Below are 23,878 nucleotides of genomic sequence, written 5' to 3' on the forward strand. Positions count from 1 at the left end.
TGTCCATAACTCTTTGTCTCTATTGTCTCATATTATCCTAATTCAATTTGTCCAAATTATTATTACTCTAATTGCACTACTGTTTTTATAACCATTTTATTACTATTAAACTTTAAAAATTTTAAAAACAAGTGATTGGCATTTTTCACACCCTCCACCACTAAAACATCGCCCAGCGCCACATCCTGCCCCTTGAACACCTCCAGGATTGGTGGCTCCACCATCTCCCTGAGCAGCCCAATGCCTGACAAAAGGGTTTTTCTAATATCTCATGTGAATCTCCACTGTCTCTGCTCAAGGCTGTTTCCTCCTGTCCTCTCACTGCAGGCACAAGAGAAGAGATCCACCTCACTACAACCTGTTCTTGGGGATTTGTAGAGAGTGATGTGATCCTCCCTGAGCCTCCTGCCCTGTAAGGTCTTAAAAAGTCGGTGTATGTGTGCATAAAATAAGAGTGTAAATATTTCTTTAATAAATGCTTGGTACAAAAAAAAATATTCTGATTTCAGAAGCATCCAGACCAGGTCAAAATGATGATAAATATGGAGCAGGGCCATGGATGAAATTTGTGTAATAGAGTAAGAGAAGGCTCCAGGGGGATCTTATTGCGGCATTCCAGGGCCTGAAGGGGCTCCAGGAAAGTTAGAGAGGGATTTTTGTGATGGAGGGACAGAACAAAGGGGAATGGCTTCCCACTGTCAGAGGGCAGGGATAGATGGGATATTAGGAAAAAATTATTCCCTGTGAAGGTGGTGAGGTCCTGGAAAGGAAACTTTCCTGTCTGCTCACCCTGATGCCACTCTGGGAGTCACACTCATACCAACCTAACATAAATGGAAGTGGGAAGATGGGACAGGGAGCTCATGGGGGAGGAAGGGAGTTTTGCAGGAGGAGTTAAAGTGATTTTAGTAGCTGTTGAGGGAATCCCCATGGTGCTGCTGTGCTTGCTCTGCTTCAGCAAGGAGGATTCCCAGGGCTCTGGCTCCACACATCCCTGCATTTCTGGAGCGTGGCCGTGGGAAGGATGGGGCCAGCACCTGCTTCTGAGAAGGGACCCCAGTGTTGTGAACCCCAGGACTCTCAGCACTCATCGCCCAGGTCTTGGCATTCCACCCACTGAACTTCTCACCCAGCACCTGGCACCCCAAACCCCGCTCCCCATAACCTGCATCCTGCACTTGACACCCCGCACTTTGTACTCCGCACCCTGCACTCAGCACCTCACACCCAGCACCCCAAACCCTGCATCCCACAACCCACATCCAACTCTTGACACCTCGCAAGAGGGATGCCTCGCACCTCGCACCCCAAACCCCGCTCCCCACAACCCACATCCAACACTCGACACCTCGCACTCAGCACCTGGCACCCCAAACCCCACAATCCGCATCCCGCACTTGACACCCCGCATTCAGCACCCCACATCCAGCACTCAGTACCCAGTTCAGTACCTAGAACCTGGCACCCCGCACTCCTCTCCCCGTTCTCCTCAGCCTGGGCCCGGGCAGGTCGGCGGTTCTCGCCCAGTGCCGCGAGGGGGCAGCAGCGCCCCGCGGGAGTTCCCGGGTGTCCCCGAGGGGCCCTTGGTGGCCCCGGGTGCCGGGGACCCCTCCTGCCCACACTGGCTCTGTCAGCACCACGGCTGAGCAGCGGTGCCCGTACTAGGGCGAGGTTACCACCGATGGCCCCCGAGCAATCACTCTGCCTCATTTGGGGACAGCCACGCTGGCATGGGGAGGACAGGCTGATCACACTCTGTCCATACTCATTTCTGCTTTATCCTGGCTGCTCCAAAGAGCTGCTTCAAGATGCTGCCGTGGCAATGGACCCAGCTCTTCTAGGGCTTTTCTTTCCCTCCACCCCTACCAATGGCAATTCTCTCCTGTCCCTTCCAACTCCTTTGCACTGGGCATCAGAGTAGTCCTGGTTTCCCAGGGATGAAGACAAAAGGAAAAGTCAGGGTGTGATTTCCAGAAAGTGCCAAGATTCCTGAAAGTGTGTCTTCCCTAGGGAGGTCTGAGAGCTACTTTGAGTCAGACAAGTCCGTAAGGAAGTTCCATGGGGCTCTGCTGGGCTGAGCTGCCCAGTGCTCAGAGCACAAGCTGCAGGCTCCCTGCCATGGCTCCTAACTCTCTTGTTGCCAGTCTCACACTGCCACAGCATTCACCTGTTTTTCCTCTGGGATACCATGTATTTAACCAGCAGTCCAGCCCAGGTGATTTGTGGAAGTGTGGTAATGATCTTTAATGAGAGGCTGTGCCCTCACACCCTGGGCACTATTCCAGTGTGCTCAACCCCTCTGGAGCACAACCCAGGTCAGCAGTCCAGAAACAGGGCCCTGATTGCACATCCTGTGCTAACGAGCCTGCCTTCTGCCTGGTGAGCACGTCAAAACTGCCACAAACATTCCTGAGGAGGATGTGACTCAGGGTCTCCTGCCTGCCTCCCCATGGCTGAGGGGACCCCAGCTGTGCCCTAAATGCTGGAGCTGGCTGAGCACATGGAGGCAGGTTTTGCATGGCAAGATAAGGAGGGCTTTTTTCAGCCCTGAGAGCTGTTTATTCTTTACAGCGTACTGACACCAGAGCGGAAAGGGCCTTTTCCTGAAACTGGCTATTTATAAACAGCCTGTGGTGCAGAGCCTTCCCTTGCAGGGGGGCAGGGACTCTTGCAGCTTTTCTTTTGCTGCCTTGAGCTCACTCAGAGATCCTTCAGACAGGAGTGAATAGAGCAGATCTTGCTGCCCATCTGCTGGAGGCACGCTCCAGTACCAACAGCTTGGAGTAACTCTTTGGAAATGTCAAACCCCAGTGAGTACCTAATTCAGCCCTAAATCCCTTGGCTGTGCAGTTGGGGCTGTTCACAGCGCTGAATTCTTACAGAGGCTTTGCAGGAGAAATTGGCCACTTGTGGCAGTTGTGCCTTTAATGTGTGACACAGCTGGGCTCGTCCAAAGGGGCAGATCCCCATGGTGCAAGGGCAGAAATCAGGAGCACTTGTAGCTCTATCTATCCAAGATTCTGAACAGTGAAGTGTTCACAGCAGAAGTGGGATTTGGCTGCTCCAAGAGCTCTAAAACACAGCCTTGGAGCCTTGGCTAGCTTTGCTTCTCTGTTGTGTGAGTCAGCACAGGCAGGCAGGGCAGCCACAAACCCGTGGCTCAAGCACAAAGGGCAAATTTATTCCCATTACTGAGCTGTCCCAGGGATCCCCAAAGCAACACCCAGGCAGAGGTGCACAAACTTGGTCCATGCTGGAGGAACACGGGTCTGCTGCTTACACTGCTTTATCAAGGGTTATTCCCAGCTGCAAGGTCAACTGAGCATTTACAATCCTCCTCACCAGCCTTCTTCTTTTAACCCATTCCTCCCCAACCCCTGTGAAAGGAGAGAAATAGGCACCTTGAAATCTCATCTCCATGAGATGTCTTCCTTTGGATTTTACCCACTTTGTGTTGGGATGCTGGGCAACACTCTCCCTCCCTCCTTGTTTTTCCCCCAGCAGTCCAGTGGCTCTGTGGGCAGTGCTGTGCTCCTCTTCCTTCAGGGACACTGGGATCCTCTTTTGAACCCTGCCAGAAATTCTGAAGAAACTACACCTCTGTTTAGTTATTAAGATTACTGTTCCTTTCCTTACCTAGCTGTGCCCTCTTGACAAACCAGCTTTGCTCTTGGCACTGCTCACAGTTCTGCAGTGTTACCTGTTTTCTCCCACCGTAGGGATGTGATGGCTTTTGGTTGTGGCTCTGGCACAGGGGCTGAGAATCAAAGAATTAAATAAAACCCTCTGTCTCCTTCTGGAGTTTGTTTTATGCTGTTGAAGAAAGGCAGAGGTGTGCAGAGGGATGGGGCAGACACAACTCTTCAGCCATGCAGGGAGAGCCAGATTTCCATGGGGAAATCTGCTTTTTGCAGCTGAAGCAGCGAGGATGGACCATGGATCAGAGCCAGCAGCGTGGGAGATCAGAAAACTGGTGCATTGAGGTCTCTTTACCCCTCTGGTATTTCAGTGGTCATGAGCAGGTCATGAATGTTTGTAGCAGGCTGAACTTGCAGAATTCCCTGGAAATGTGAACTCAGGGATATTTTTGGCAAATCTGGAAAGGAAATAATAATCCATCCGGAGGCTGCAGGATGCAGCACAGCCCCTGCACATGGAAAGGCCCCACTGCCTCTGAGCTGCACACATACAACAGACACAGGACTTGGCTGGCTTGTCAAAACTTTCCTCAGCTCACTACAGTGCCTTGCAACCAACTGAATTTTGAATTTGCAGTTGAAACAGGAAAAGCAGGACTTGATCCATACCTTGGTGTAGCAATTATGAAGCAACCTAACGGCAGCCTGTAACCAGCATCTGAAAATGGGGAGTGTTGTAACGTGCTGAACAACAACATGCCCCTGAAGAGCCCCTCAGCATCAAATCTGCTGAGTTTGACCACAGTGTAACCACTGGCTTTTTAAATAGCAGCATGTTATCAAAGATTTGAGGTGCAGATCCCTGTTTTCCCTCTTCTTCAGGGCAAAGCTGATCTGGGAATTGGGCTGGGATCAGATGCTTGCGAAAGCAGCCACTTGCACAGCTTTTACTACAGGCTTAGTGCTTCTTCTCTGGAATATCACTTGGATTTGGCAAAGAGCTTCTTTCCTTAATCCCTGTTCATGCAGGGACATGTGGAGGTTCCTGGGAATCCCTGCTGCACTAGGGACTTGGGTTCAGCAAAGTGGGAATACTCCACAGTGGGATTCTCAGTTATTGTTGCAGAAGCACTCCAGCAGTAAAAAATCACATGTAGGATCTCAGAGATATCATCATCATGACTTGAGGATCTGGAAGAGAGAATAACACAGACAATTCTGGCATTGACACAGCCAGACTTACCTCTGGTTTCTGCTGTGATCAACAAAGGACCTGGTATGTGGGATGCCCTGCCTGGCTCCCTCATCTGAAAGTATTCTGCCTCATTGTGGCACTCTGTCTCATCTTTGCCATTGGCTTCTTGAATCCCAATTGCTCCTTTTCCCTGGCAGTGTGATTGTCAGGGAGCCCATGCTAACAGGCAATAATCAAGGGGCTCAGTGCTGTCCAAATGCAGAGTGGGATGGAGTTGGAGGTGGTGGAGCTTTCCTTGGGAGCTGCCTCTGCCTTTTGCCACATACAGGAGCAGTGCTGGGACATAGGCAGGGACTCACCTGTAAGAACGACTGGAGCTGATGTGCAGAGCATTCCCTGGACTCTCCTGCAGGTGCCAGTGTTTGTGGGATGGCTGTCCTTAGCAGCCAGCTTGTATTTGAGGCTGTGACTTGTTTTGGGAACTGCACAGGATGACCCCAGGCACAGCCATAGTTCTATTTTTATAAGTTGTCAGTATTTGACGAGGAACATCTCCTGTTTTCTAGAGGAGAAAACCACATCTGTGGCAGTTCTGTAGCCAAGAACGTGAAAGCTATTTGAATATTTCTTAGTAACTGTGTTTTGGAGTTTTAGGGTGAGGTAAATTGTAAAATCCCCTTTCTTCCTCACCCCTGTGGAAGTCCAGAGGATTCATGGGCAAAGTCAAGATGTCACAAGAACAAACTGTATTCTTTGGCTGTTTTGAGTAGGAACAAACCATCCACAGAAATGTGCTGCAGAGAAACAGAGCAAAACTTCCCCCTGCTCAAGGAAACTCAGGCTTTTCTCTAGAGGCTTGGGGAGACAGTGCTGCAGAAACTGAGGTCCCAAGATGGCAGCATGAGGAAGAGGAGAGGATGGGGCTCCTCACTCCAAACTTTTGAGGCAAATGCAAACCCAGCAATACAGGGTTTTAAAAAAATGAAGGAACAGAACCCTAAAACTAAAACAAAGCTCCAAACAAATCCCATCCCCTGAAATTTTCAAAATCTGCCTGGACAAAGCCCTGGGCAGCTTGCCCTGCCTTTGAATGCAGTCCTGCTTGGAGGATTGGACTGGGGATTGGACTGAGTGACCTCAAAAGGTCCCTTCCAGTCTAAATATTTCTGTGGTTCTGTGATGGATGTCTGAAATATAGAACAACCAGACCTAATTATAGCATTGGCAAAATCCATGACACATCCATCTAGAGCTTAAACCAGTGCTGTTCCCTCCCCCATCCCATAAAGCCAGAAACAGGGCAAAAAAAGGTGATCACAATCTACAACACACAGTGGTTCTTGGACAGGGAGACACTCAAGAGGGAACATCTCAGGAGCTCCAAAATCATTACTAATGGGGAGAAGATGAACAAGAAATGATTGGGAATTTGGGGACACAGAACAAAGTGAGGGGGTGGCAGGTTTAAAATGAAGAGGAGCTTAGAGAGCTTAAGCTTCTTACAAAGACCTTGATTTCTCCCCTGTGGATTTCATTGGCATAAGACATCACTGAAGGAAAATGTATCTATGAATTTAAAACAAACAAACAAACCAACCCAACCAAAAAAAAACTCACCAAAAATTCCCTCAAAAAAAATTCCCCAAACAAAACAAACATCCCCCTGTTTCTGAGTCAGGAACCTTTGATTCAGGAGACTTTTGAGCCACAGATCAGTGGTTTTGGCTATACAGAAATGTTCAGGTATCCCCAAGTGTCCATGTACCTCTTACACCGTCAGAAAGAGCTTCAATGAGCTACACAGAAACAGAAATACCTCTGTTCACTCAGGTTTGACCCTGGCCTCTGCTAAACTTGCAGAGATCAGCAGATATCTCCCATCACACTTGGGAAAAATAATTCCCTGTCACCTTCTCCTTTCACTTACATTATAAAATTCTGTTGCCCAGCTTCTTCTTGACTGAGGAGTCCCAAGCTATTCTGTGGCTTCTTTTGAGAAACATTACTTTGCTTCAGTTATTTCTTCTTTCTCTCCCATTTTTCTAGTTTTACATTATAATTTTTCTATAAACAGACCAGAATTTTTCACAGTTCACCATCATAGGTCTGAATTCTCTGTTGGTTCTGTAGGGCATTCACTGTTTGACTTTACTTTTCATTCATCTTCTCATTTATTTTGCTTGTCTGGCTCCTCCTGAACAGCAAGCTGAGATTTTTCATAGAAATGTTAATTGTCACAGTAAGATCTTTGCTGAGTATGGCTAGTTTAGAGCCCAGCACTGCGTGAAGTCAAGGAGGAGGTAAACTTCTAGTCATTATTTTGTATTTACCAGGCATTGCTCATGTTGTTGCCTGGCCACTCACTATTAGCAGATCCTGCACCAGACTTTCACCTTTGCAACTCTACATCACCCTGAGCTATCAACAAACTTCATCACCCCAGAGCACGTGGCCAGAGACAGGCATGTGGAGAAAGGCCTTGTCTTTCTGTGCTTTCACACTCATGCTCCAGAGGCTGCCTCAAGGCCTGGACATTACACAAAGAGCTACAAAACCTATTTGGAGATTTACAAAGGATCCAGCCAAGGTGAGGGGACAGGGTGGGGTTTGAGAACCTCCCTCTCAGTCCCCATCAGAGCTTTGGGGGTCACCCTGCTGCCCTCCTGCCTGCTCTGGGACACAGAGATCAATGTCAGCTGCATGGGAAAAGCAAATCTCAGCCCTGTTATATTTCTGGTGACCTTTGAGCACCTCACCTGCAGACCCAGGTAGCTGGGCTGTCCCATTGTTCACAGTGTGGGGCCAGTCACCCTGCCAGACCACACAGCTGAGTGCAGAGGGAGACCTGAGCTGCCCAAGCTGCATCTGTACAGGTCCTGTGTGCCTGAACAAGGCATTCAGAGCCTGCAGCACAAAGGTGCAGGGGGCAAACTTCACCTGAACTAAGAAAGCTTTGCAAAGGAAATGATCACAGCACTTGGCCAGTCCAGCCCAGACAGAAAAAAACCCAAGCCTCTAGCAGAAATAAGTGGTTTTGACCTGGGTTTTCTAGAAAATCACAGAATGACCACACTTCACAGGGTCTTTTGGGGAATGGGGGTGACATACTCAAGAAGCATTGAAATAATCTCAACTGAGCCTGCTGGGACAGACTCCCAACAAAATCCTGACTGTGAACCCCCAGTCACTCCCCATCTCTGGTATTGTCAGTTCCTGTACTCTGACTTAAATCAGCACCACCTTTCCCAGTGCAATGCAGAGCCCTCAGAGAGGATGCACAGACAGGTTCCTCTGGCCATCAGGTGCAAAGTGCTCATCACACAGAAACCTGCTCCTGGTGAAGCTCTGCAGAAATTGCTGAGTTGATACTCCTCATCTGGGGGGTGGACACAGCTCCCCACTTGTAACTGGGACACTGCAGGTCACAGTGGTGTGTACCACAGAGCTTACACCCCCCTCAACAAGAACTGACAGCCTAGAAAATGCTTATCTTGTGGTTGAATTACTTTTATTCTGAGGTTGCCAGCTCTTCACTGCTTACCGACAACCTGCAGCTACGCAGAGACAACAAAGTTCTTCCAGGTCTCCAACAGCCCATTGCCACAGAGCTGACAGCCTAAGCAGGGCTCTCCCACCTTCAACAAAAGCCCCAGAAGTTATTTTTTGACCAGGTCTCCAGACTGTATGGGCATAAGCACTGGTCTTGAGGTGTGCAAGGAACAAGACCAGGGGACACTGACAGCTCAAAGTGGTTCAGCCATTGCAATAAGAGCATCCACAGCCCCATTACTACAGGGCAGGAAAGGAACGCTTGGGTATCTCCCTCAACTCTGCAAAGAAACTGGCTGGAAACTCTTTAAAAAGGAAAACTCAAGCCCTGTAAGAATAGGAGAGCAATGGATGTCTTGATTTTTAGAGCCTTTGTGGTATAGAAAACTGCAGCAGAGAGCTGCAACTCAGCTGTCAGAGGTGCTGGAAGGAATCACCACCCACTTGTCCAAGCACCTCTAAATCTTTAAGTCCTTAAAAGTCCTTTAAATCTATATCTTTTAAGTCCTTTCCAACCATTCTAGGATTCTATCACCTGGCTTAGCCAGCAAAAGCAGCCATTCTGCAACAGAGCAACACCATCCACATCTGTAATTCCTCCTCAGTACAGAAAAGGAGCATCTCATCCTCCCAGCCACACTTCAAGGACTTAGAACTAGAAACCCAATCCTTCCAACTCGAGTATCAGGTGGGGCACACAAGTGACAGGAGCTACAGCCCCACCAGCAGCGCTTCTCCCAGCGCTCCACACCGCACGGGCACCGAACAAACGCACACGGGAGATGTTTCAGCTTTTATTCGCAAATCCATCCGTACATTCCGACTCGCCCAGGGCCCGGCAGCACCAGGGGGCAGCAGCAGCCCGGAGTCACCGGAGCGCTGGAAACAGGAGCCAGCGCAGGAAACCGAACCCCGCCGGCTCCTGCATCTCACCTTCTCCGAGCAAGGGAATTGGAAATCGAGTCATCTTTATCACATTCACAGAGGTGTTGGATTTAGAGTCCTGCGCGTTCAGCATAACCATCTCGAGCTGAAGCGACTATTCTGCAGAGCAGCTTGAAAACTATCCCCGGCTCGCTTTGCCCAAAGCCAGCATCTTAAAGCTGCAGTACTCTCCAGGCATCTTTCCCAGCGGTCCCAAAGCCAAATAACAAAAGGAGCCCTTGCAAATAAATAATCGCAGGAAAATAAATAAGATTGGAACTGAAATATACAGTTACATGGTCTTTATTTGGTTTCAGAGGTGGAAAAAAGTGGAGCCAGACTGCAGCTTTAAGCCTCATGCCTGAATCAACCTCAAACACTTGGTAAATTTTACAGCTGATTAGCAGTACAGGTCCGAGATCCGAAGTTCCACGGAGATGAACATTTAGGCACAAACGCACACCCTTCCCCAAGGCATACTTTATTTTTGCGAGTTAGAAAAAAAAGCCTGCTATGGGGAAGCGGCCCTTCCCGAGCTGAACAGACACGACTGAAGACCTATTTACTGTCACAGTAAAACATCCCAACAAATAACTAACCCCACCCACGGTTGCAAGGGAAAACTGGTTCAAACCATGCACCAGGGAGACAATTCTCTCTCAGGATCCTTCAACTCCACTGGCACCACGGATTCCACGAGCAAATCCAGCTACCAGCAGGGCTGCCAGCTGCCTATGGCTTCTTGTGCTCCAAGCCTGGTTGAGGAAAGTCGTAAGTCCATTATTTCTACTTAAGCCAGAAATCCTGTTAATGTCATTTAGAGGCAGTTCTACAGCAGGAGCTCTCGATCTGCTCTCTGTTTGGGGCGCACCAACCCCCTCTCCAGAAACTCCCACACAGAAAAAAAAAAAAAAAAACACACAGAAGAGAAAAGCAATCCATTGCAAGCCAGTGTCCGATGATTGTCCCTTTGGGGAGGGCAGGAATCCGGGACAGGGCAAGGCAGGGGAAGGGAGGAGGATGGCAGGTGGGGAAAAGTTAGAAACAAACTCAAAACCACCAAGACACAAGGAGGAGCTCAAAGCCCCTCAGCAGCTGATGGCACTGGGTTGCTGTTTGCTAACAAAGTCTGAAATGAAGTCGAACTCGTTCTGTCCCAAGAATAACTCTGGCAGCTCCTGAATCCGGTCCAAGCCCAGTTCCAGGACAAGGGATGTCAAGACCTCCTCGTCTATAAGATCAGTGTCCATAACATTCAATGTCAGCGCCGGTGAGGGCATGTGCTGCATGCCCGGGTGCTGGCCCGGCCCCACTCTGTACTGCTGGCCACCCGCTCCCATGGGCCCGTTGCTCATGCCCAGCGGGTGCCCCTGGTACTGGGTGTTGAGTTTTTGTAGGTGCATGCTGGCCATGAGCTGCTGCGTGCCCACCGGCCCCATGTACTGCTGCTGCTGGCCCGGCCCATTGAACATCATCGCGTTCTGCATCTGGTGGTGGCCCATCTGTCCGCTGAGGCTGGCCCTCGGCCTCATGGCCCCGTCCATGCCAGCCCCTCCGTAGGGCATCATCTGAGCGGCGCTGGGCAGCGTCCTGAGCACATGCTGCCCGTGCTGCGGGGGTCCCTGCAGCCCGCTCACCCCCATGCGGTAGCCCTGCAGCCCGGCGCCGCCGTGGCTCATCGGCATCATCATATGCTCGGCCATGCCTCCGGGTCCCCAGGAGATGACAGCGGCTCGGCCACGGCTCCCGGGGCCGGCTCCGCGTCCCGCTCCCGCCGAGCCGGCTCCCACAGAAGATCGCGGCGAGTCCCACCTCCTCCTGCTGCTGCCGGGGGAAGGCGCCGCTCCGCCGGCTCCGCTGGCGGGGCAGCCGCGGCCGGGAGCCGGGCTGTGCTGGGCAGTGTGCGCCGCTCCGGGCTCCGGCAGTGCTGGCTGTGCCGAGCCGGGCTGAGCTCCGCGGGCTGGGCTGGCCGGGACTGAGGGCTCCGCTCCCGCTCTTATAGCGCGGCGGGAGGAGGCGGCCCCGGCGCCCATTGGAGCGCGGGCGGGCGGCCCGGCCCCGCGGGCGGGAAGGAGGGAGGTGCGGCGGGCTCGGTCCCGGCTTTGCACAGCTCCGTAGTCCCGCCGCTGCATCCTTCTGGCACTGCGAGCGGCTCTCTGCAGTCGCCTCCCCGCTGCCTTCCTCCTCACGGTGCCACTGCCCAAGTCACTGACACACTGAGCCTCAGGTGCCACTGCGGGGTTTGTGCTGAGCTCCTTGTTCACTCTGAACAATGCACCTTTGTCAGGTGCTCCCGTGGCCCAGAACAGCTTGTGGCATCAGCTGCGTGGTTGGTTATTCAGTCAGAAGCATCTTCCTAGCAAGGATGCACCAAGCTTCCAAACACAGATGGTACTGAGGATATTGTACACACGGGTGTAACTGTCTGCAGCAGTGTCTTTGTCACCTCTGAGGTGAGCTCTTGTAGACATGATATTTTCTGAAGAAATCCTTTCCTTAGGATTTTTTCTCCTGAGAAGCTGAGAGGCCTCAGGAACAAAATGTAACAATGGCTATCTGCTGCTGTGGAATGCAACAGGTGCATCTGTGATTGATCTCATGTGGTTGTTTCTAATTAATGGCCAATCACAATCAGCTGGGTCGGACTCTGTCCAAGACACAAACCTTTGTTATCATTCTTTCTTTTTCTATTCTTAGCCAGCCTTCTAATGAAATCCTTTCTTCTATTCTTTTAGTATAGTCTTAATATAATATATATAATAAAATAATAAATCAGCCTTCTGTAACATGGAGTCAGATCCTCGTCTCTTCCCTCATCCTCAGACCACTGTGAACACCATCACAACCTCTGTCTCCCGTGCCCACCCACTGAGCTTTGCTAGCAAATTATATCACCATGGGTGTAGACCACAGCAGCTCTGGTGCTCTCTTCAGGACATTGTACATTCCAGTATGAAAGAACAGCAGTGATCTTCCTTGTCTGCTTTGTTGAAGGAACTGAGATACTTCCTTATAAAAAGAACTTGTATTAGTGTTGCATAGTTACCTGCTCGGAAGGCACGGAATGACACAGTTCAACTTGCTTCCCCAACTTCTTTCTTTGCCCCTGTCCTCTCCCAGACAGCTCTTAACCACAGCATTACAGACCATGGCACTGGTGCTGACAGACAGAACTTTTCTGCTGGCTTGGAGCAGGTTATTTGTGGAGTTTTAAGTGTTCTGCATATTCAGGGTACTCACAGACCCTTGCGAGCAGAGGAAAGGTCTAAGTCAAGCAGCATGGGCACCTTAGGGGAGTTCTGAGCCATGGTACTGACCCAAAGTGTTACTTTTAATGAATATTTCTGTATCAAAACGCTTTAAACCAGCAGCTCAGAGCAGGGAACGCCTGGGAGCCTTCAGCTCCAAAACACCAGCAGCCAGGAGTGGAAAGTGTCTTCTCTTATCTGGACAGAGCACAGGGCCATAAATCTCCAGGACATTCTGGGAGCTGCATTTGTTTGTGCCACCCTCTGCCTGGTTAGGTGGCTGGGATAGGCTTCAGGTGTTGTTGGTGAGCCTCTAGCTGATGAATCAGTTGTTTAATTGTTCATTATAATTACGTAATGATTGTTTTTTAACTCTAGAGATTTTGACAAATGAGTTTTTGGTACTAATAAACACACACTCACATACATAGACCTGCCTGCCTACGAGTTCACATGGAGATGCACACCCAGGTGAGGAATAGATGCCAGGGGAGTGTCTGCCCTGGTCTTTTCAGAGGCATCCAGCCATGAAAACATCTCTCACTTGAGGAGAGGTGTGGTGTGTCCTGCAAGACCTGGGCAGGGGCAGGGATTCTTGGACAGGAGTAAGAGGTGGGAAAGGGCTCTCCACAGCTTTTGCATTACTGGAGACCACAAAGATGGTAAATTGCCCTTCATTTTGGAAACAAATCAGCAGAACACTCTATCCTCTATATCTCTATCCTCACTCATGCCCCTTCTCCTGCAAGGGTAAAACCAATCAGCTGCTCATCCAGCCTGAGAAGAATTTGACCAGAAATGGAGCTGTGTGCCAGCCTTGTGCCATTGTCCCTAAATATTTCCCCAGCATGGCCTGGGGTGTTTGAGAAGAGCCTGCAGGAAGGGAAGGGCACAGGGGATGGGATGGTGGGAGGCATTGCAGTGGGCAGAGGTGTGCAGAGAGCCACAGCTTCCATGTTTGCCATGTGTGTGCCAATTCCCTCTGCTCTGTGTCCTCAGGGCTCCCTGTTCTTGAAGCAGAAATATTTTATTTTAGACAGTGTGCTGAAATTCACACTGCCCCAGCTGCTGGCTGGGGAGCAGAGCTGGGGAAGGGCTGACCAGTTCTGCTAGCATCCCTCTCTGCTCTTTTTGGCCCAGAACAACCAGTGGCTCCTTGCTGTGCTCAGGTCTTGAGGATTAATGACCCAAACCTCTATTTACAAACACTGTGTGTGACCCATCTAACCCCAGGCTTGTGTCTCTGCCCTGCCATCTGTCACCAGCCCAGGGACAGGCTGGCCTTTCTGGGAAGGCAGATAAACTGCCAGATCCAGGGCTCTTGGTCAGTGAGCCCTGATTGAAGTCACCACATCAGCACCTCCATCAGTGTGTCAGTCATGCCTTCCTGACATGGGGCTTCCCAATGTCTTGGGGCGATTTTATGGTGATACTTTATTCCATAATAATTTGTTTTATGCCCAGGAATGGCTGCTGTAGCTTTATGATGGACCAGGGTGGGGTGGGGAGCCTTGGGCTCCTGTGTGGTTGGGCTCAAACCCTCTCTCTCTCTCCAGTGTGCTCAGGCTGTGGAGTGGACCAGAACACTTCATTGTTCCTTTTGTTGGATTCGTTTTGCTAGCTTGAAGCAAGAAGTTTTGGGGTTTTTTTCCCTTCCCCTAGCTGGAGGCTGTATTGGGAATCCTCTTGGCAGCTTTTTGGGTTTTTTTCCTTGAACTGTTTCAGCTTTTTTTTTGGGTTGTTTTTTTTTTTGGTCTATCTGGGGAGCTGGTAGGGGCCACCCTGAACCTGAGACCTTGGAGAAGCTGAACCAACACAAGAAAGGACACTGGAACCCACCAGCTTTGCCTGCTGTGAGGAGACCCACACCAGCAATGTTCCCATCTATTCTGCCCAAGGGCTCTGTGAGCTCCTGTTCTCCCCTTCCCTGAGACCAAGAGGGGCAGCTGCCATCCACACAGTCTGGGGAGGGGTGGGGGTTAAGGTTTTGAAATTTTGATATTTAGCATTTGTTCAATTTTGATATTTAGCAATTATTCAATCCTCTTCTCTGCCTTGCAGGCACCCCTTTGTTTTTCGCTTTGCTTTTTGTTTTTGTTAATAAACAGTTTTGTTGGGGTTTTTTTTTTTCACTTTCACCCACTGGTATTCATTTCTCATTGAAAAAAAAGAGATTACTGGAACCCTTCTCTTTAGAGGAAACACTCATTTCAGAGTGTTTTCTCCTGAATTTGTCTCCACACTGAGACACCCAGGTCTCTACTGTACTGGTATCATCAGCTCTGTGTTATCAAGGTGCATTACCCAGGCTGGGGATTAGTCAGGTTGTTGCTCCAGTGGCACCAGTTTGCCTTGGTGATGTCTTTGCCCCAAGTCAGGGCATCCACGTGGTTGGGGTCAGGGATCTGACCACCAGAAATTTGCAAATCTTTTCTTTCCCCTCTTAGGCGTCAGCCTGATTCACAGCTCTGTGCCACCATGATTTTGTGTAGGTGAGGTTTTCCCTCCTCATGTTTGAAGCCTGATCTCATGCATTGACTGTGCAGCCCCATTGGAATTCCAGGGGTAAATTCCTGCCCTAAGCTCCCCAGGGATGAGAGCATTGCCATGTGCTTTCTCTAAGATTTTCATCTTGCAGGTTCACCAGCTCCTTGCTGGTGGCTCAGGCTCCTGAAGAAAGCTACAGAGGAAACGCAATGGATTTGGACCATGTCATGTATTATCTCATTTTCTTTTGGTGTGAGAATCCAAAATAAACTCAGGCACCCTGCATGATCTGAGAAGTTCTCCTTAGCAATACTGGTCTTTGACCTATTTTTCTGTATATCACAACAATTTCTTATTCTAAGATAACTAGTAGGATTAATTTTTTTTCAGATACAATGATTATGATTTATGTTCTTTTACTATACAAGTAAAATCCTTTAAATTCTCCCTCCAGAGACCAATCTGGTTACACAAAAGAAAACTGCCAGGCAGAGGGAGGCCAAACAGACCTGATGGACTTGGAGGGTCCCAGAGCCCACACTGCCCACCCCTCAGGGTCTGCTTTTCCCTTCCTGGTGCATCTGATTCCTTCAAGTCCTGCCTGGGGACACCTCTGCTGCCTCTCCCTGCGCTGCCAAGGGGCTGAAAGATTTTCTACCTAATGTTTGATTGTCTTGGGACATCCACTTTAATCAGATATTCACCATCAGCTGCTGAAGGTCTCTGTACCAGATCTGGAAGGATCTTAGGGAGTTCTGCTGCACATCTAATGCTTTCCCAGCAGATTTGTTTATTGACAACAGGAGATGAAAAGGAGGTACAATACACTCATTTTTCATTTATTTAAGTGCCATGGCACTTTGCAAACCTCAACTCTGGAGGTGAGAAGTCCTGCAGAGACTATGGTGCTATAAATACTGAACCAGGAGCAAATTCTGATGGAATTTCTTCAGTTTGGCTTTAAAGAGGTATGTCAACCTAGGTATGTCAAGGTAAATAGGTAAATAGGTATGTCAAGCCAAGATTTAGAAGTTTAACTAAATATTAATTTTCTTTACACCAAGTTACACTTACAGGTGTCTCTGACAAAGAGAACTGGCCAAAAGCAAATTATTTGAGACACCCTGGTACCCCAAATCTATTTCTTGTCCCCAGATGAGTCTGCCATGGCCAATTAAGGTGACAACCAGCATTCACTGGGCAGGATGTGGGGAATCTGTGCTTCCACCAGGGCCGTGGGTGCCAGCATGGCCCAGCAAGGAGCTGTGGTGGATCTGGGGGCTGTGAGTGGAGCAGAGCAACATCTCCTGCCTGGGAAGGTGCCCCAGTCCCTGCCTGCCTGGTGATGGTCTGTGGAGCTGAGGTGAATTACAGGGAAGGACTTTGCCCAGCACAGTCATGGTGCTGTGCCATCCCTCAGCTCATGTGGGGCAGGAACAGGCTCATGGAGCTTCCTTGAGCAAATGCCTCTTGGATGAGAGAGATGGGATGAGCGCGGCTTTTCCCATTTCTCATCTCTCTGAGAGCAGCTGTGGGTGTGCAGCAAGAAAAGCTTTTCATTAAGATTTTTAAAACGCCCAGATATTAAGGAGGAAAAGCAAAGAGCTCAGATGTGGCTCCTCTCTGGGCACCAGCAACTGCACAGCCACACCCAGCAGCAGCAGCAGCCCTGCATCTCCTCTCCCTGATTTCTGCCTGCTAAAAGGCTCCTCCAGGAGAGCAGAATCTCCTGTGATCCTCACCTGCATTTAGATGGAAGCACTTCATAAAAAGCAGGAGGTGCTATGTTACTTTGGTTTTTTAAGATTTTCTAAGCTTTCTGATGTTGACATTCTTGTAATGAGCTTCCTCACACACTTTCTGTAAATAACTCATTGTTATGCATTCTTTTATGGAGGAGGAGAAAGTTGATGCACTGTTGGTTTGTCCAGTGTCATTGGTGGCTGTCACCCTCCAATCTGCTGTCACTTTTGGAAATCTTTAAGTGTTGGAGTCAGAAAATAAACTTCCCTTTTCCTTCACCTTGAGAACAGCAGTGTGAGCTCGTGTTGTTTCATGTCCTACAGTGACATTGCTAGGCAGGGCCAAGGGGGGCAAACAGCCCATGGGAGAGGGGAAAGGATGGATTGAGCCCTCAGAGCCCCACTGGGTGCAGGGACTGCTCTGCAGCCCCAGCCATGACCCTGCTGGGATGCCACGGATGGGAGGCTGAGCTTCCCCCCAGCCTGTGGGAGCCTGCCAAACGTGCAGGTGTGCAATCTGCTTGCACAGGCTTCCTGTGGGCCCACTGAGCAGCATCTCACCCACCAGGGCCACCCAAGGGTGCAAAGGTGGCTGAGGCAGAGCCAGGCAGGAGGGGCTGGTGCTGCTGAGGAGTGGCAGCACAGCTGATCCCAGTGCCCCGTGTGTGTGTGTATGTGTGTGCTCCAACCACCAAGCCGGCTTGCCCAGGTTGTAAACAACTTCTTTTTTTTTTTTTTTTTTTTTTTTTCCTCCGGGCTAATCTTGCTCTGTGGGGGCAGATAACATCACTGGAATTTTTCCAGTGTCCTTTGCAAGAGCCTCCTGCTTTGGACTTTGGCTGAGGCGCACATGAATGAGACACACGAGCTTCCTCAATTGCTTTCTCCTGTTTGCTTTCCTCTGGGGCTGCTTCCTGCTCTGCTCACTGCTTCTGGTTCCTGGTCTCGTGGACAGTGACCAGAGCAAGCTCAGCACCCCCTTGTTGTTGCAGTGTATTTGCAGGGGTATGCACCAGCCAGCCTGCTTCTAATTTTATTATCTAAGCCTCAAAAATGCATCAAAGATATTAGAACATAAATTGTGAAATTAAGAAAGAAGAGGCTGAGAAACCAAATATCAAGACCGCAATAACTAAATAACAGAAAACTGTGAAACAACTAAAATATAACCAATCATATACTCGGAGAAATGCAGGCAGAAAATGAGTGAACAAGACAAAGGCACCAATCAAGAAGTGTGTACTTAGTAGTTTGTAAAATCTATAAATATATGTGTGTAATGTAAACAATACAACCTTTTACTTAATCATATTAGTCAGTTGTTCAAGAGTCATAAATTGTGCTAAAGTAAGAAAGAAGAGGCTGAAAAACTGAATATCAAGACCACAGGAACTAAATAACAGAAAATTATGAAACACATAACTATAACCAATCATATACTCAAAAACAAGTGAACAAGACAAGGGCAGCAATCAAGAAGTGTGCACTTAGTAGTTTGTAAAATCTATAAATATGTGTGTATTGTAAAAAATAAACATCTTCTACTTAATCATATTAGTCAGTTCAAGAGTCCTAAATTTCCTGCAATCCTTGTGCTTCCCTGGATGTCCCTGTGGGCTGGGATGCTGGCAGGCAGCAGAAGGGGCAGTGGGCTCTGGGCTCTCCTCACTGATGCCCTGCAGAGTGGGGCTGGCACTTGCTGAGCCCCTGCTCTGCCTCCTGACTCATTCCAGGGCAGCTGCTTTGGGTTTAGGCCTGTACCATGGCTGGGGTGGGCTCAAAGGCCCAGAGGGGTTCTTGTCCTCTGACAGAGCCAAACCCAGTACAGGTGTGTGGTACCTGAGCCCCAGCCCATCCCTGTCCCACCCCTGCCCAGAGATTCCATTTATTGCCCCTCAAGCCCTCAGGGACCTCCCTGTAGGGTCTGACAACAGAAAATCTGTCCTGTGTGGAGAGGGCTGGCAGCCCAAGCACCCTGAGCCGTGGATGTGCGGCCTGAGCCTGGCCCAGAGGGCTCCTCCAGGTGCTGCTGTGAGCGTGGCAGGACAGGCAGCCTACCAGACCAGTCTGCCAGCACAGCCTGGGACATGCCACAGGGCCCTCGGTGTCACCAGCTCGTGCCTCAGCGGGGATGGTGCACGTGTCACACTCACCCCTTCCCCGTGCCGGCATCCCTCCCCAGCACAGATCTGTGGCTTGCTGCAGCCAGGGAAACTGAGGCACTGACCCTGTGGCCACAGCTGAGCCACCACCCTGCACAGGCCTGTGCTCTGTTGGTGTTTCCCACTTCTGTTCTTCCTTTCCAGCTGGGTTTTCCAGGTTTCTGCATGGAGTCTCTGGTCCCTGTGACCCTGTTCACGGGGGTTTTCAGATTGGGGAAGAGATGAGGATCTGACTCCATGTTTCAGAAGGCTGATTTATTATTTTATAATACATATTACATTATAAATATACTAAAAGAATAGAAGAAAAGGTTTCATCAGAAGGCTAACTAAGAATAGAATAGCAAAGAATGATAACAAAGGTTTGTGGCTCGGGCTCTGTGTCTGAGCCAGCTGACTGTGATTGGCCATTAATTAGAAACAAGTACATGAGACCAATCCCAGATGCACCTGTTGCATTCCACAGCAGCAGATAATCAATGTTTACATTTTGTTTCTGAGCCCCATCAGCTTCTCAGGAGGAAAAATCCTAAGGAAAGGAGTTTCCATAAAAGATGTCTGTGACAGGTCCAGAGACTATGAACGAGCTGGCTCTGGTGTCCAGGGGAGGTTCCATTCCCCAAGTCATGGGGCTCTGCTCTTGCACGGTGCCCTCAGCCCCATGGCTGTCCTGTCCAGGCCCCCAGCATGTTCTCTCACTCCTAAAGACAAGCCAAGGAGTCAGCCCTTGTCATGTGAGTGACCCACAGATCTGCTTTGGGGTAAGAAGGCTTTGCCCAAGGCCTGGCTCACATCACTGCCCATTGTGGTCATCACTGCATGGCCTTTCTGGGTGTCCTGGTCACCACAATTTCCTTCAGGCTGCATTTGAGACACAGGTGGACAGAGCAGGCTGTGGTTTCTCTGGCGAGAAGCCGGCTGTGTCTTGTCCCATCACAGGTCAGGACTGCCTCTTCTTGTGTCCCCTGCCATGCCCTGTCCCTCTGCCCACTCCTCCCAGGACCTGCTGTGGTGGTGGGCTCAGTGGAGATGGACAGCACTGGGGCTTTCTCACTCCAGTGCTGCCTCTGTGAGACCCATTGTTCTCTGGGGCAGGCAGCCAGAGAGGTTTGGGGTTATTTCTCGTTATCTGCAGGCTCCTGCCCTGCTGCTGTGCTGGGGCAGATTAGCTGTGGCCGTTTCTCTGCTCTGCTCTTGCCTCATGCAACTGACTTGAATTTGGAGGTTGGGGTAGTCAGGGTTGTGGTGGTGAGTCTCTGTGGGGGCTGTAGAATGGTGTTTCTTTCATTATCACAGGAATATCTGGTGCTGTTTATCTGCCTTCTCTTCCCTTCGTGTTATGCAACCTCCTTTTGAGCTGCCAGTGGTTGTTTCTCCAGGGCTGATGTAGCAACAAAGCTCTTGCTGGTATTTCCAGACCCTCGTGGCTGTAACATCCAATGTCACACCTGCCCCTCTCTGACTGCATTTAGGATCCCCAAGTACTTTTCCACTCCATTTATGAGTGAGCAGGGAGTACAGCAAAGCCCTGGGAAGATGCAGGCTTGTGAATGGGCTGGGTGCTGGCAGCTCTGCTTCGCGTGGCTGGGGAGGATCAGGGCTGGTGACTCAGGGCAACTGAAAGTTCTGTCCTGGGAGAGCTGCCTGGGATCCAGGTCGCTGGGACCTGTTTGTCAGGTTCCTATATTTGTTATTCACTGGCTCAGTATTCCTGAAAACAAATTGTGTTGTTGTCACCTGATTGGCATCGCAGGCGTCAGAGCGCGGAGAGTGTCCAGCGTGGGGAGCCTGTTTGGGTGGCTGGATCCCAGCTCAGCCCTGTGCCTGCCTGCAGCCACAGCTGCTCCTCCTGCCCCTGGAACAGCCCTGGTGCTGCCTGGGGACCTGCCCTGCTCCTCCAAAGCCAGGACAAAGCACCACAGCCTTTGCTGTCAGACACCTTCAGGCTCTCATGTGTGCTTAGGTTTGGTGTGTGGTGGCTGCAGGCTGCTCATGGAACTGTAGAACCTTCCTGAGATGGAAGGGACCCCACAAGGATCATGGAGCCCAACCCCAATCCCTGCCCAGAAAATAGAAATAAAAGCTGGAAAGCCCAGTTTTAGTGGCTGTGCCCTGGACTGGGCTGCAGACATGCCATGGAACAGCTGGGATCTGTGTGTCCCATAATTCATGGGGTTTTTTCCTTTAGGATTTGCTGTCATTGTTCCAGTGCCATGCTCAGGATGCTGAGGGAAGTGAGAATCGAAATAGTATAGGGTTGTAGATTAATGGCATATCCTGAGCAGGAAGGGACCAAGGATGATCAACCTGCCCAGAGGCCTCACCAACCCCACCCTGGCCATCCCTGCAGCGCTGCCCAAATTTCTCCCCCATCCTTCATCTCCCCCATCCCTCACTCTCACACAATCATGGAATGTGCTGAGCTGGAAGGGACCCACAGGGATGATCAATCCCAAAGCCAAACCCTGCCCAGAGCCCCCAGCAATCCCAGCCTGGGCATCCCTGGAGCTGTGGCAGCCTCGGGGCCGTGCCCATTGCCTGGGCAGCCTGGGCAGTGCCAGCACCCTCTGGGGGCAGAGCCTTGCCCTGATCTCCAGCCTGAGCTGCCCTGGCCCAGCTCCAGCTGTGCCCTGGCTGCTGTCCCTGTCCCAGAGCAGAGATGGGAGCTGCCCCTCCACTGTCCCTCGTGAGTAGCTCTCAGCTGCTCATCATATTGCTTCTCCTCTACACCCTTCACTGGGCTTTGGGACAAAAACCCCTGGGTTTTGCTCTCCTGCAGCACAGGTGAGCTCTGCTGGCCCCTGGCTCAGGCTCTGGGCTGGGGATGGTCCCTGAGTCACCACTGGGCTGGGGTAGGACAGGGCAGAGTCACTGCTGGGTACAGAGAGAGGAGAAAGAGCTGGAAACAGGCTGGTGACAGAGCCTGAAGAGCCTCGGGAGGCTGCAGACAGTTCTGAGGAGAAGGTACTTGTGGTGGGACACTGCTTCCTTCATTTCCAACAATGTCTTTTTGGAGCATTTCTTCTTACACCAAGATTAAGCTTGAAAAACCTGCCAGCTAAACCAGGGATTTCACTGGTAGGTAACTTTTTGCATAATAGAAAACCAGTCCCATGAAAATATTTGTTTTGTTCTGAAGAAATAAAGAAACAATTTTTTTTTCTTCTTGCGTCATCCATTCTCCTTTTTATCGCGGTAAAAGCTGAGAGGGAGCAGGAGCTGCTTGTGATCTTAGAAATACAGCAGAAAACATCTGTTGGTGTTTGTGGTGGGAGAAGCAGAGCTGTGCCTATCTCACTGAGCAGCCCTGCTGCTGCTGCCTGCCTGGGCTTTGGTGATCTTGTCGCGCCACCAGGGCAGTGTGTCAGAGCAGCACGTGTGGAAATCAGCCAAAGCAAAGAGGTTTGTGCCCAAAGAAAGGCCAGGTCTCATGTGGAGAGGTTTTCTTTTTAGGTTTTATTTTTACCGGAAGAAAATTGTCTAGATGGTTAAGTGAATTATTCATTTATTGGGAGTAAACTGAAAATGTGTGCTATCCAAAAATGCACGTTGCTGGCCGGTATCCACTGAAATCCATGGGAGTTATTGGCATGTGTGATGGCAGGAAAACAGCTCGTGTTGCTGCTGCCATTGTCAGGATTAAAACTCAACTGCCCTTTTTGGGAACACTGACTGCTGAAGGCATCTGTTGTGTAAGGAACAAGCTGGTGGAAGTAGATGACTGTCAGGTGGGGAGAGAAACCCTCCTGCTGCTGCCAGGCCATGCTGTGGGCTTGGGAAAGGTGTTTGTAGCTCCACACTCTGCAAGGTGTTGGGAGAGTTGGTGCTGTGGGTATGAGGGTGCAGGAGGGGTGGGAGCAGCATCCCTCCCTCCTCCACCTGCCCCATCCATCTCTCTCTGCTGCTGAATCTATGAATCTATGGTAATACATGGTGGTTCTATGTTGGAGACAATCTATGGTTGTCTCAAGGGGTTCTCCTGTGTATCTCAGTGGCCAAGGTCAGACTCTGAAATTCTGTCACTGAGGTCTCCCTCATGCACCCAGCAGAGACATGAGATGGTGCCAGTCATAGGTTGGCATCCTTTACATGTATTACATCCTTTACATGTGTTTACATCCTTTACATCCTTTCAAATATCTCATTTCCTGATGCCAGTGACCACAAGCGCTGCCAGGTCTGGCTTTGGCAAGGTTGAGCTGTAAAGCTGAAAGCATGAAATGAGTTTAGGGAAAAGCTGAAGGTCTGAAATGGGAAAATCCACATTAAAAAACTGCAGTCCCTGGGAGACTCCAGTGTAAGGCTGGGGGGACGTGGAGTTACAGAGCTCTCACCTGGGACAAAGTTGGAGGTTTTGGGTGAGATTTGAGCCACCACAACTCTTCCTGTGTTCGTGGCTGTGGCTTGGTTGTGCTGCACTGTGAAAGCATTCTCCTGGCTTGGGGTGAGGTGGCTGTGTTAGTGCTGTCCTGAGGAAACAACACACAGAACTGCACTCCATGGCTGCCTTTTTGCAGGCAGCTGAGTTTCCTTCTCACTGCTGTGCTGTTCTGATGCTTCAGGGACTTCCAGCATCTCACACAGGACCTCATCTAGTGCTGGAGCTCTGGATAAGCAGAGACGAAGGGCTGGGAAGGAAGGTCTTCTTCTTGCTATGGATATGTGGCATTAATCTGGTCACATTAATCACATTAATCATGTGATGCCCTCTCAACCCTGGAGAGCAATCTGGACCAGCTTTAAGCTTCCACCTTGGTGGCCTCAGTCCCCTGCCAGCTGTGCTTCAGAGAGTCTCCATGAGAAGGTTCAGAGGGCTTTGTGCCTCAGGAGTGAGCTCCCCCAGAGCTGAGCAAAGAGGAGCAGGGACAGGAGCAACCAGGAGGAGAAACTGTGCAGGGCAGTGCAGCCCCAGCAGTGTCTGGGACCTCCTCTG

At 50.2% G+C, this 23,878-nt stretch overlaps 1 protein-coding gene across 1 annotated transcript; it reads right to left on the minus strand.

The window, feature by feature from the left end:
- Nucleotides 1-9,163: 9,163 nt before the first annotated feature.
- On the minus strand, nt 9,164-11,223 carry LOC135457305 (cbp/p300-interacting transactivator 3). Its single transcript, XM_064731819.1, has one exon. It carries the CDS (start codon nt 11,007-11,009, stop codon nt 10,395-10,397), a length of 615 nt encoding a protein of 204 aa, XP_064587889.1. The 5' UTR covers nt 11,010-11,223; the 3' UTR covers nt 9,164-10,394.
- Nucleotides 11,224-23,878: the final 12,655 nt, after the last annotated feature.

The sequence above is a fragment of the Zonotrichia leucophrys genome, chromosome 23 (assembly GCF_028769735.1).
Source record: "Zonotrichia leucophrys gambelii isolate GWCS_2022_RI chromosome 23, RI_Zleu_2.0, whole genome shotgun sequence".
NCBI classification, from domain to species: Eukaryota; Metazoa; Chordata; class Aves; order Passeriformes; family Passerellidae; genus Zonotrichia; species Zonotrichia leucophrys.

Excerpts from the sequence above, each read along its gene's own strand:
- LOC135457305 (XM_064731819.1), bottom strand. The coding sequence starts at position 11,009 with ATGGCCGAGCATATGATGATGCCGATGAGCCACGGCGGCGCCGGGCTG.